Here is a 14,299-nt window from a genome sequence, read left to right on the forward strand (position 1 = left end):
GGTTCAGTTTTGCTTTAATTTCCCTTGCCTTGGAGGATGTGTCAAGTAGGAGATTGCTGCGGTGGAGGTCTAGGAGGTTTTTCCCTACTTTCTCCTCGAGGGTTTTGATGGTTTCCTGTCTCACATTCAAGTCCTTCAGCCATTGTGGCTTTAATTTGCATTTCCCAAATGGCTAATGATATTGGATATCTTTTCATGTGCTAATTTGCCATATATATTGCCTTTTGATGAAATGTCTGTTCAAGGTGGGGTTTTTTTGCCTGTTTTTAACAATAATTTGTTTCCTTACTGTTGAGTTTTGAGAGTTCTTTACCTATTTCAGATATGAGTCCATTGTTGAATATGTGGTTTGTAAAGATTTTGTCCTGCTCCATAGCTTGTTTTTATATCTTCTCAATAGTCTTTTGCAGAACTAGTTATTGTTGTTTTGTTTTGTTTTTCATTTTGATGGAAGTGAATTTTTCTTTGACAGATCATGTTTTTGGTGTCAGGTCAAAGAACTCTTTGCTTAGCCCCAGATCCTGAAGATTGTCTCCTATGTTTTTCTAAAAGTTTTATAGTTTCACATTTAAGTCCATGATCTATTTTGAGTTAATTTTTGTATAAGGTATGAAACTTAGTTTTGAGATTTTATTTTTTTTGCTATTATGCCAGGAAAATTTGTTGAAAAGGCTATCTTTCCTCCATTGAATTACTTTTCTACCTTTGTCAAAAATCTCTTTGGCATATTTGTATGGGAGTACATTACTCTTAATAATGCAAAAGTAGATTGTGGTCGGCAGCATACTATCTGTGCCCTAACCCTGGAGCCTGTGACTATACTAGGTTACATGGCAATGGAGAATTAGGGTTGCTAATCAGATGGCTGTAAAATATAGACAGTATCCTAGATTTGCTGGGTAAGCCTAAAGTAATCACAAGGGTCCTTAAAAGTGGAAGAGGGAGGCAGAAGAGAGGGTCAGAGAATGAAATGTGATGACAGAAGCAGAGTCAGAGACATACAGTGTTGCTGGCTTTGAAGAGTGAGGAAGATAGCCAAGATCCAAGGAATATGAGTGGCTTCTAGAAGATGAAAAAGGCAAGGAAATGCATTCTCTGCTTGAGCCTCTAGAAAGGAATGCAACCCTGCTGATATCTTGATTTTAGCCCAGTGATGATACCTGTATCAGACTTCTGACCCACTGAACTGCAAGATAATAAATTTGTATAGTTTTAAGCCACCGAGTTTATGGTAACTTGTTACTGCAATAATAAAATACTAATAAATGGATATTTGAGAAAAGCTCTCAGGGCATACCATTTATCTGGAAAAGTTACATATATGGCACATCACAATAACAGACAAATTGCTATATAAGGAGTAAGTGCATTCAATAGGGAATAGTTACAAAATTTATTACTTTAAAAAATACATACATTTTTTAATTTGTTTCAATTATTGCATTCATTGTGAATTCATTTAAATTACATATTAATTTTCAGTGGGAAGTGTTTTGTTATTGTTGTTGGCTTTGTTTGCACTTCAGAACAATGTTTGGATGTCTTAAGTTTTGCACTAAGGAGCCAAATGTAGGCCCAAAAATTTATATGATGGGAGGTTAACATTCTGTTTAAAAAATAGTCTTCAACTTTCACAGTGTGTACAAATATTGAATCATTATGTTGTACACCTGAAACTAATATAGCGTTATATGTCAATTATATCTCAATTTTAAAAATATTCAGTTGACTTTAACAGTAGGACAAATAGAATTTTGATGAATGGTTTTGATATTTTTGCTAATCCTATTTTCTTAATAACAGCTTTTATCGAGATATGATTTACATACCATACAGTTCAACCATTTAAAATGTACAATTTCAGGGCACGTGAGTGGCTCAGTTGGTTAAGCATCTGACTCTTAATTTCGGCTCAGGTTATCATCTCACAGTTCCTGAGATTGGGCCCCACATTTGGCTCTGTACTGAGAGCATGAAACCTGCTTGAGATTCTCTCTCTCCCTCTCTCTCTGACCCCCCCCCGTGCTCTCTCATGCATGCACTCACTCTCTCAAAGTAAACATTAAAAATACATGAGATGTACAGTTTCATAATTCTTAATATACTCGGTGGTATGTGTAAACATCCCTACAGAACACTTTGAATATCTTATCTCACTGCCTTCTAATTTCATTGTTTCTGATGAGAAGTCAACTGTTCATCTTATTGAAGTTATCTTTTAAATGAGGAGTAACTTTTCCCTTGCTACTTTCAAGATTTTCTCCTTTTCTGCAGTTTTACCGTGATGTACCTGTTTGTGGATCTCTTTTCAGATGTCAGTGGTAGTGGTGGTGGTAGTATAAGTCACTTAGAGTTTGTTGAGCTTCCTGAATGTGCAAATTAGTTTTTTGCAGTAAACTTGGGGATTTTTCAGCCAAAGTTGTTTTGAATATTTTTTCTGCTTTTTTTCTCTCTTCTTTCCTTCTGGTACTCCCATTGAATATATGTTAGTGCACTGAATGGTGTTCCACATTTCTCTGAGGCTTTGTTTTTCTTCATCTTTTTTCTCTTCTGTTCTTTGGCTTACATAATCTCTATTGATTTATTTCAAGTTCACTAATTGCTTATTCTTTCAGTTTAAATCTACTGTTGGGCCCCTTTAGTGAATTCATTTCCATTACTGTACTTTTCAATACCAGAATTACCATTTGGTTCTTTTTTATACTTTCCACCTCTTTATTGATATTCTTACCTTTCTTTATTTTTTTAAACCTTCCTTTACTTCTTTAATCATGGGGGGATTTTTTTAGTTCTTTGAATATATTTATATGGCTAAATTCTTTTAATATTTATTTTTGAGAGAGAGTGTGAGCTGAGGAGGGACAGAGAGAGTGGGGGAGACAGAATCTAAAGAAGGCTCCAGGCTCTGAGCTGTCAGCACAGAACCCGACGCAGGAATCAAACTCATGAACTGTGAGATCATGACCTGAGCTAAAGTCACTGACTGAGTCACCCAGGCACCCTTTTTATGGCTGCTTTAAAGTCTTTACCTGTGACATCTGATATCTGGTTGCTCTCACAGGCAGTTTCTGTTGCCTGCTTTTTTTTTCTGGTGTATGGGTCATACTTTCCTGTTTCTTTGCATGTCCCATAATTTTTGGTTGGAAATGGGACATTTTAGATAACATAAGGTAACAACACTGGGTATTGGCACCCGCCCCAGGGCTCTTTATCGTTATTTGCTTGTTAACTTCTTTAAGGACAGGCTGGATTATTTTACTGGAGTCTATTTACTCCCCACCTTTGCCCTGCAGTGTAAGTCTTGATGTTTCTTAGAAGTGCAGCCTTTGGTATGCCCCAGTCACCGGGGATGATACTGGTTTTGGCAGGGCTCTTGTGGACTGTGTTTTTCTCACCACACCAAGCTGTTAAGCTGAACTACTTACTGGCTGATTGCTCTGTTTTTTTAATAATGCCCTGGGACATAAATTGCTATACAAACTGATCCAATCAAGTTGGGGCTCCTTTGAAGGGATAGTTCCTGAGATAAGTATTTGAGATTTTTTCTGACCCCAGAACTGTTCCTCCTGACTGAAGTCAACTCCATTGGGGAATGATTTGGAGCCCTCTATTCTGTGGTCTGCTTCTCCCTCTGGGAAAAATCTCTGAGCCACAGCTCCAGGGTAGAGGGTGGTTATGATGATGTACTTTCCTCTGAGTGGCAGCCCTAGGTCTCCTAGGTTTTGCCTCTCCTGACGTGGAATGCCCACTCGATGAAGTGGAGTCAGGGCAGTCGGAACCTCTGTATTCTTGGTAGCACCACACCCAAGGTATAGCCTCCATCCCAGGAGTGGGGGAATAAGGAAGGCCCAACCTTTCAGCTACTCTTGTCTAGAACTTAACCTCAGCAACAGATGGCTGCAGCAGGATGAAAAATGCTGACATCCTGCTCCTCCCAGGAAGAAAGCCTTACAACTGGGAGCTGGGAGAAAGAGAGCTCTGTGTTCTTGGCTGCACCAGTCTGGTATGAGATCTATACTGGGAAAGGGGGTGAAGAAGAGTGGTTCTAGGTCCATATGCCACAAATTACTTCTTTACTTACTTCTGGTTGGTTTTCTTTAATAAATGCTACTTCATTTGCTGTATGCCCTTTGGACCATTTCCAGAGGTTTTAAGTGAATAGTCTTTTGTTTATTTTTTAAGTAATTTTCATCAGTTTCACTGTGGAGTGGGTTGGTGAAGCTCTTCACACTGTGATAACAGAAATGGAACTCTCCTCTATTAGCCTTTTAACATATAGTTTTGTTTCTATTACTCTTTGATTGTTCACAGTGGCCTTGTACTTGGGTTTCTATCTCCTTGGTAAATTGTGAGTGGCTTGGAAGCAGTAGTCCTGAGCTTTATTCCTTGTGGAATCATGATTGCCCCTAATAGCATCTTGTATACTATGGCACATAAAAGAATGTCAGTTACTGACTGTATCACTGTCTTTACTTTTAATTTTTTTCTGTACTTCCTTTGTAACTTGCAATGCTTTCCCTTTTTTTGATACTCTAGTGCTGGTATGTTACCAGAAAAGTGGTACCTCTTTTTTATCTGCCATTGGCCAGCCACACACACAGAGAAGGGCACTGAAGTTTTAGTCAAAACTATTACGCATTTTTTTACAGTATAGGAGGTTTTTTATAATATTCCTTGTGATGTAAATATAGATATAATTTTAAATTAGGCTAGTTGTTTGGGGAATGGGGACAGGGAGAAAGAAAGAAGGAAAAGGGGCAGACAGAAAAGCAGTGTGGTTGTGCTCTTAAAGGTGGGCCATGCCTCACTTGTTGACCTTGGCCCTTGACAGTTCTGTTTTACAAATGCTTTTTCCTTTCCTGCTCCTCCCAGTCTGGACAGGGGTTCCCTGGCTGGTGACGGCCCCATGGCTAGCCCCTTTTCTTTGTGACACAGTGATATGGTCGCATCTGAGGCTCCAGCCAATTCTGGACCATCAATCCACTGCTGCTTGGGCTTCCTCCTAAGGATCATATGTGGCCTCCCCAGTCTTTGGCACCCTCTGTATTGGACTATGTGATAGTACTCTTCTCCCATCACTGTAGGTCCTTTGAGAATAGTCTTGACAGAAATCATTTGATATGTGTGGTTTGCCTGCTGCTGCTCCTTGGGATCTGTAGGGCAGTGTTGACTGCCCCCTGGGATGGATGTCGCGTGTGTTGATTGTTTTATTCATTATTGTTTTCTTTCCCAGGATGCTCCAGGATGAAACGCCACAGAACTCTCAGTAGCAGTGACAGTTCAGATGAGTGTGAGTAGAACTGGCCAACAGTTGGTAACCTCCGTATCTATACTCTTTGAGGATTTATACTTTGACTTAAACTGTTTCATGTTTCTTTCAATGGTTAAAACATGTTTCTAGGAAGGAAAGCTCGGGGTACTATTTTTCTTATTCATTTAAATTTCATTAGAAGTAGATATGTTAGGTGAGAGAATTGGGGGTTTTTGTGGCATATTGCATTTTTTTCACTTTTCATTTTCCAAAACAACAGAAGCCAAATCTAATAATTTAACAGTGCTTTTCTAGAAAGGACAAAAAGTACGGGAGCATAAATTGTAGGCCCTATAAGTCTAATTGTAACTCAGGTATTAAATGTCTGATGGGATGAATCATCATTTGTAAAACACAACAACCTCATTAGCAGTAGCATTGGTGAGGGGTGCTGAAGGATGCAAATTACTTGCCTCACATTTTTATTTTTTCCAGTTGCTTTTGCAGATATTATTTTTCTAGGTGGAGCATGAATCATGTTATTCCAAAATGTTATGAGGTATGATTACACCAAATCAAATCTCCTCAGCATTAGCAGTGTCGAAGCTTTTACATGCTGGGAGGTCATCTATAAATGTTGTTAAATTCCATTCTTGATTGCAGTTTAGCTGTTTTCTTCAGTGGTATGAGATCACTGTGCTCTTCCCCATAATACCTTTCATATTCTCTTGGATGACATTGAGTTATATAACATTTAGTAATATCAGCAAATAATAAGTCTCAGTATATTTTTTTTCTAATTATCTTTTGCAGGTCCTTCCACTTCCTTCACTCCCAGCTCAATGTACAGGAGCAAGTCAAAAATTCCAAAAGAACACAAGAAGCCTGCTGAGGTGAGATCAGATATTCAACTTTTAGACTTATGCCTGCATACCTCCAATGCCCAGATCATGGAGATGTGAGAGTTAAACTATGCACCAGTGGATGGGCTTGTTTTCTTATGAACTTTTTGGTTTTTAAGAAAGCTTCAGTTTTCTTTTCCCTTTGAGAAAACGGTAATCTTCACACTGATTTCATTTTGGTTATGACACTTTTTAAGTGTCTGGCTTTAGAATATAAAGCCTTCCCTAACCAAGAATTCAAAGGGAAGCCAGAGTTGGGGAATTGGGAAGGCCCCAAAGATCTGATCTGTGATTGGACAGAGCTAAATTGGCAGGTGGGAGGCAGTGCAAGTAGCGATTGATGAGGAGGTTATGGGTGGAGGAAGTAAGGACTAGGTTGAAGATCTGGGCTGTGTGGGCTTTGACCAGTCTTTACATTCCAGCCCAAGGAGAAGGGATCACTCCTTGTGAGGCTGGTCATTTTCTGCCCCAAGGACAGCAAAGTACCACGGTTGCACTTGGACTTGGTAATGTTTTAGTGGATTCTACAGACTTTTCCTCTGTGATAATTCAATGATGAGAAACTGACATTGTGTCTTCACTTCTATGAGTAGACTTCCTTAACTCCAAAGGAAAAGGAGTGTATTAGTTAACTGTTGCTACATTGCAAATTATCACAAAATTAATAATGGCTTAAAGGGGCACCTGGGTAGCTCAGTCAGTTAAGCATTCAACTCTTGATCTCAGTTCAGGACATGTTCCCACGGTTCATGAGTTCGAGTCCCATGTCAGATTCCACACTATCTGTGTAAGGACTACTTGGGATTCTCTCTTTCTGCCTCTCTCTCTGCCCCTCCCCTGTTCATATGCGTGTGTTCTCTCTCTCTCTCTCTCTCTCTCTCTCTCTCTCTCTCTCTCTCACTCACTCTCTCACTCTCTCTCTTTCTCTCTATCCCTCTCTCCCTCTCAATAAATAAACTTTTTAAAAAAACTTGAAGAAGAATTAATGGCTTAAACAGCATACATTTGTTATCTCAGTTTCTGTGGGTCAAGACTCTGGGCACAGCATCCCTAGGCTCTCTGTTCAGGGTCGTTCAAGGCTGCAGTCAGTGTGCAGACTGGGCTGTGTTCTAGAGGTTCTACCAGGAAAGAGTTCACGTCCAGGTTCATTTGAGTTGTTGGCAGAACTCATCTCCTTGCAGCTAGAGGACTGAAGTCCTTGGTTTTTTGCTGGCTTTTGCTGGAAGACCATCCTCTGCTCCTAGAGACTCATAGTTGTTGTTTGTTTGTTTGTTTGTTTGTTTTACGATGTGGCCTTCTCCATAGATCCTCTCAAAACATGCAGCTTACTTTTTCAAAGCCAACAAGGGGAGAGTCTTTTGCTCCAGTCTGCTAAGACTGAGTTTTATATAATATAACATAGTCATAGAAGTGGCATCCCATCCTATTCGCCACATAGCATAACCTAATGGAGGGAGTTTGACATATTCTATTGATGAAAAGCAAGTCATAGGTTCCACCTACCCTTACACGAGGTGGGGGAGGGGCATTGCTTTAAGGTGTCAGCCAGGCAGAGGATTTCTCTCCCTTTCTCAGTGGTCACTTTTTATTTCCATCTTTTGCTTGGGATCTTTGTGGGCATAGTAAAATATCAGAGTATATTTATATGGGTCTGTTTCATGCAGAAAAACTTAGGGAATAAAATACATATAAACAGGAGCGGAACAAATTCTCATCTATCCAGAGGAGGCTTTGACTATAGAATGGTGAGAAAAAAATTTTGCTACTTTGACAGCCAGTCCTAGAGCATGAAGTGACTCAATAGTTTTAGGTCTTAAGTCCTCATATCTCCAGTTCAGTGAGAATAGCAGTCTTTTGTTGCATGGAATAGAGGTCCTGAGCTGCTGGAAGCAATTTTTGACTTTATATTTTACATTCTGTTACAAAAGAGAGAACCTGATATTGTAAAACAAAGCTAGCTTTGGCATTAGAAGAGAATGATTCCATGTTTTGCCTTGCTGGCTTATTTCATCTTGCTGAAATAATTTGTTTTGTCATATAATATGGACATTATCACAACTACTTCTCATAGCTACCATTTATTGAAATTTTATGTGCAAGAGCTTTATATTAGATAATCCGATTGTTTCCCAAAATTAAGCAATTTATAAGAACCTCCTTGGGTGCCTCCTTCATTTAAAAATTTTATTTAATAACTTATTTATATCAGTATAGACTCATGTATATTTATTTTATACTTTGGGCTATAATCCAATGCCACATAATTTATTATGTTCAAATTGTTTCATGAATCAGTGACATTGTCTATTTTTCTCTTCAATTCCATTGATTTCTGTTCTTATTTTTTGCTTTCTTCTTGCTTTAAGTTTACTTTGTTCTTTTTCTAGATTCTTCAGGTGGGTGCTTAGGCTATTTGAAACTTTTCCTCTTTTCTAATGTAAGAATTTTAGTTCTATGAATTTCCCTTTAAATTTTTTTAATGTTTATTTTTGAGAGAAAGGGAACACAAGTTGGGGAAGGGCAAAGAGAGAGAATCTGAAGCAGGCTCCAGGCTCCAAGCTGTCAGCACAGAGCCCAACGCAGGGCTGGAATTCCCCAGCTGTGGAATCATGACCTGACTGAAGTCAGACACTTAACCGACTGAGCTACCCAGGCACCCTTGTGAATTTCCCTTTAAACACTTCTTTACCTGCATCCCATTAACTTTGATATGTTTACTTTCATTTTCATCCAGTTGAGTGTAGTTTTTATTTTCCTTGAGACTTCCTCTTTGACCCATGACTTATTTAGAAGTATATTGTTTAGTTTCTAAGCATTTGGGAACTTTCCTGCTATCTTTCTGTTAATTGACATCTAGTTTAAGTCCATTTTTGATGGAGGACATAATCTGTACAATTTTACACATTTTACATTTGTCAAAGTTTAAGGCTAAGGATATGGCTTATCTTGGTAAATGTTTCATGGGTACTTGCATGCTGTTTATCATGCTGTTGTTGAATCCTACTGGTTGACAGTGTTCTTCTCTATCCTCACTGAGACTCTGCCTAGTAGTTTTATCAATTGTTTAGAGAGGGTTGTAGAAGTCTTCAACTGTAATTAGTGGATTTGTGTATTTCTCCTCTCAGTTCTGTCAGTTTGGCTTTTTTGCAGTTTTGCTCTTTTAGGTGCATTCATATTTAGGACTGCTGTCTCTTGGTGAGTATAGCACCCCTTAATGTCCCTCTTTGTCTTTGATAATTTTGTTTGCTCTTGGGTCATCACTATCTGATATTAATATATTTTTTGGCTTTCTTTTGATTCATGTTTACATTGAATGTCTTTCCATCCTTTTACTTGTAACTTCTACATATGATTATATTTGAAGTGAGTTTCTTATAGATGATATATAGTTGGGTCGTTTTTTAATCTACTCTTTCAATCTCTGTCTTTTAATTGGAATATATAGGCCACTTATATAGTTAGTGTAACTTTTGGTATGATTTAACTTAAGTCTGCCATTTCATTGTTGGTTTCCTATTCTCTCTGTTTTTTTGGTTCCTCTGTTTTGTTTTCTCTCTTCCTGTGGATTACTTGAATATTTTTTTGAATTCCATGTTGATTTTTCTGTAGTGGTTTTGAGTGTATATCTTTGTGTAGATTTTTAAAAAAAATTTTAAACAGAGAGAGCATGAGCAGGAGAGGGGCAGAGAGGGAGACACAGAATCTTAAGCAGGCTTCAGGCTCTGAGCTGTCAGCACAGAGCCCGATGGCAGGGCTCAAACTCACAAACTGTAAGATTGTGACCTGAGCCAAAGTTGTATACTTAACTGACTGAACCACCCAGGTACCCCTTTATGTAGATTTTTTTCATGTTTGTTTGTTTGTTTATATTTTGATGAAATGGATTACCTTTATTGGCATTTTTTATAGTTTATTGTCAAGTTGGTTTTCATAAAACACCCAATGCTCTTCCCCACAAGTGCCCTCATGTTTGTTTATTTTTGATTAAGAGAGCATGCATGAGTGGGGGAGGCGTGGAGAGAGGGAGGGACAGAGGATCAAAAGCAGGCTCTGCCCTGACAACAGAGCCCGATAAGGGGCTCAAACTCATAAACCATGAGATCATAACCTGAGCCAAACTTGGATGCTCAACTTACTGAGCCACCCAGGCGCCTCTCTTGTTCTGTTTTTTGGTTCCTCTGTTTTATTTTCTGTCTTCCTGTGGATTACTTGAACATTTTTTTGAATTCCATGTTGATTTTTCTGTTGTGGTTTTCAATGTATATCTTTGTGTAGACTTTTAGTGGTTGCTCTTGGAAAGCAAATTTAAAAAGGAAAACCTTTTCAACGTGGTCTCAACATTTTATCACTTCACATGAAATATAGAAACCTTAACCACTGGGGCACCTGGCTGGCTCTGTTGGTAGAGCATGTAACTCTTGATCGTTGTGAGTTCAAGCACCACACTGAATGTGGAGCCTTCTTAAAATGGAAAACAGAAAATGAACCTTACCACTATCTAGGTTCATTTATCCACCCCCACCTTTATAATATAATTATCTTAAATATTTTCTCTACGTACTTTGAGAACTGTACTAGACAATGTCATAATATTTGCTTCAACCAACAAACGTCATTTCTAAAACTCAAGAGGGGGATAATCTATTATATTTACCCATATTTTTTCTCTTGTTCTTCCTTTGTTCCTGATGTCCCAACTTTCCTTTTGTTCATTTCCTTTCTGTTTGAAGAACATCCTTTAGCCATTCTTTTAGGGTCCGTATACTGGTGATCAGTTCTCCTGGTTTTCCTTAATTTGACAATGTCTTGGTTTCACCTTCATTCCTGAAAGATATTTTCACTTGATACAGAATTCTGGTCTGACAGTACTTTTCTTTCTGCGCTTGAAAAATGTGCTGCTTCCTGCTGGCCTTCATGGTTTCTGGTGAGAAATCTGTTCTCATTCAAATAGTTGCCCCCTGTAGGTAATCAGTCATTTCCTTTCCAGTTGCTTTCAAGACTTTTCTTTGGGGGCGCTTGGGTGGCTCAGTCAGTTAAGTGTCTGACTTTGGCTCAGGTCATGATCTCATAGTTCCTGGGTTTGAACCCCACATTGGGCTCTGTGCTGGCAGCTCGGAGCCTGGAGCCTGCTTCCAATTCTGTGTGTCCCCCTCTCTCTCTGTCCCTCCCCTGCTCATGATCTGTCTCTGTCTCTCAAAAAGAAATTAAAATGTTAAAAAAATTTAGGAAAAAAAAGACTTTTCTTTGTCTTTATTCCCAAAGTTAGATTATGATGTGCCTAGGCATGGATTTCTTTTGGTTTATCCTACTTGGAGTTTGGTCACCTTCTTGAATCTAAGTTTATGTCTTCTGCCAATTTGGGGCAATTTTCAGCCATTTTTTTCTCCATCTATTTTTTTTTTTTTGCTCCATGTGCTTTCTCCTCTTCTTTGGGGTCTTCAATTGCATGAATGTTAGAACTTTTGTAATTTCCCCCCAGGTCCCTCAGACTCTTCTCTTTTTTTCAGTATATATTCTTTCTTTTGATTAGCTTGGGTAATTTCTCTTGTTCACGGATTCTTTTTATTCTGTTAATTCCATTCTTCTATTGAGCCTATCTCATTGAGCCTATCTCATGAGATTATTATTTCAGTTACTATATTAATCCATTTCAGATTTTTTACTTGGTTATCCTTTACATCCTCTATTTCTCTGCTGAAACTTTTAAATTGTTTCAAAAGTGTTTGTAGTTTTTTATTGAAGCATTTTTTAAATGTTTTATTTATTTTTTGATACAGAGAGAGACAGAGCATGAGAGGGGGAGGGGCAGAGAGAGAAGGAAACACAGAACCGAAAGCAGGCTCCAGGCTCTGAGCTAGCTGTCTGCACAGAGCCAGATGCGAGGCTCGAACCCACAAACGTGAGATCTGACCGGAGCCGAAGCCGGAGGCTTAACCAACTGAGCCACCCAGGCGCCCAATATCGAAGCATTTTTATGATGGCTGCTTTAATCTCCTCATCAGATGATTCCAACTTCTGTGTCATCTCAGTGTTGGTGTCTGTTGATTGTCTCTTCTCATTCACAGTTCTTAGTATTATGAGTGATTTTCTTTTGCATTCTGGACTTTTTTGGTATTACATTATCAGACAGTAAGTCTTATTTAAATCTGTTTTAGCAGGCCTCCATACTAACCAGGCCAGTGGAGAAGTGGGGTGCTGACTCTACCACCAACCAGTTGCAGAATTCCTAGGCTTCCGTTCTGTTATCTTTCTAGGAAGGTAGTTCTGTTATCTCTCTGGAACAGGGGACATGTGTCTCCCTACAACTTAGTAGGGGTGAAAATCCCTACCTTTTTGCCTCTACTGATAACAGGGTGAGTGGTGGTGGTCAGGGCCACTGCATTACCGATGGGTGCTGGTGACAGTCCAGGCTCCCTACCCAGTCTCTCCTGATACCACATTAAGGAGGAGGGGCACTTTGTTATTGTTGGGTAGGAGTGGATGTCAGGGCCTCTGAGGTGATGTCCACTGATGCCACAATTGCCCTTTTCAAAAAAACACTTTATACATCTTTTATGAAATATACCTCTTACCCCATACAGTTTATCTATTTAAAATGTATAATTTGGTAGATTTTAGTCTAGTCACAGAGTTGTATAACTATCACCACAGTCTAAATTTAGAACGTTTTCATCACCCCAGAAAGAAACCGCCTTACCCATTAGCAGCTACTCCCTAATTCCCCTACTCCCAACCCTGGCAACCAGTAATCTAGCTCTGTTGGTAGAACATGCAACTCTTTATTTCAGGGTTGTGAGTTCAAGTGCCATATTGGGTGTGGAGCCTTTTTAAATAGGAGAAAAGAAAAAGAACCTTACCACCGTCTAGGTTCACTTATCCACTGCCACCTTTATAATATAATTGTCTTAAATATTTTCTCTACATTCTACAGATATATATATGGATTTGCCTGTTCTGGACATTTCATGTAAATAGAATCATATAATATACAGCTCTTTGTCTCTGGCTTCTTAAACTAAGCATAAGATTTTTAGGGTTCATCCATGTTGTAGCATGTATCAAGTAGTTCCTTTCTTTTAGTGACTAAATGATATTCCATTGTATGGGTATATCACATTTTGTTTAGCCATTCATTAGTGACATTTTGGTTGTCTCCATCTTTGGAGTATTATGAATAATGCTACTATGAGCATTCATGTCCAAGTTTTTATGTGGACATGTGTTTTTAGTTGTCTTGAGCATACACCTAGGTGTGGAATTGCTGAGTCATATGGTAACTCTAGTTAACTATCTGAGGAAACACCAGGTTGTTTTCCAAAGGGGCTTCAGCAGTTTACACTCCCACCACCAGTGTAAGACAGCATTTGAAATTTGTTACTGCTGTGGGCACCAGAGACTTCTCTAATTCTTCTGGTGACCTTGTTTTTGTCTCCTGTCTTGGATTAGAGTCTTCCATCTGTGCGTGTCCTCCGAGAGATTCTGTCTTTTGCAGCTCTCCCAGCATAAGCCACTGTTGTTATCCCTGGGGGTTTAGCATGGTGGTAGAGTACTAGGGAGAGACGTCGTTCTCTAACCTTCTGATTACATCTCAGTCCAGTGTGGTGGTCCTGTTTCTGGGGTGAGGTGGGGCAAGTGTACATTAGGGATGGAGCATTTTTGGCCCCTGCCTCCTATTTCCCTGTCTGCCTGGGTCTCTGTCCTTAGAATTCTCCCTCCTCTAGATGAAGGCTTCTCCTCACCCATACCTACCCCCGCCACATAACACATGGAGGCTGAAGTTGGGCACTTTTCCCTTCCCCCTGGCACTCATGAAGTCACACTAGTGCCATCACTTGATATCCTTCCCTTGCAGGTGAAACTTTTTGTTCAGCAAGGGAGCCAGGACACAGAGCACCAGGGACCCAGATAGCACCACTGGGGGATCTTGCTCTAGGTTTTCCACATCTGCCCTATGAGAGCCTCGTTGGGTTTCTAGGGAAAAAAAAGCTTACAAGAGGGTTGGATCCCCCCCCCATGACTATAGCCCCCCAGGAACTTCATTCTGTCTTGGTTGTCCCCACTTTGCCCCCAACAATTCGTCAGACTTTCTGGGGTAAATATTTGCGCTGCGGCTTCTGCCCCAGGTAAGCAAATGTTCCTGTCCCGT

General features: G+C 39.5%; 1 protein-coding gene across 3 annotated transcripts in view; it reads left to right on the plus strand.

Annotated features, from left to right (window-relative positions):
* The window catches only part of JADE3 (jade family PHD finger 3), a 159,527-nt gene that overhangs the window by 84,820 nt on the left and 60,408 nt on the right, over nucleotides 1–14,299 (plus strand). For all 3 annotated transcript variants that reach the window (XM_029930225.1, XM_029930224.1, XM_029930226.1), the window contains 2 exons: nucleotides 5,234–5,290; nucleotides 6,065–6,144. In XM_029930225.1, coding sequence (XP_029786085.1) covers nucleotides 5,245–5,290; nucleotides 6,065–6,144 — 126 coding nt within the window. In that variant the 5' untranslated portion in view covers nucleotides 5,234–5,244. The remainder of the gene's footprint in view (nucleotides 1–5,233; nucleotides 5,291–6,064; nucleotides 6,145–14,299) is intronic.

This window comes from Suricata suricatta, chromosome X (assembly GCF_006229205.1).
Source record: "Suricata suricatta isolate VVHF042 chromosome X, meerkat_22Aug2017_6uvM2_HiC, whole genome shotgun sequence".
NCBI lineage: Eukaryota > Metazoa > Chordata > Mammalia > Carnivora > Herpestidae > Suricata > Suricata suricatta.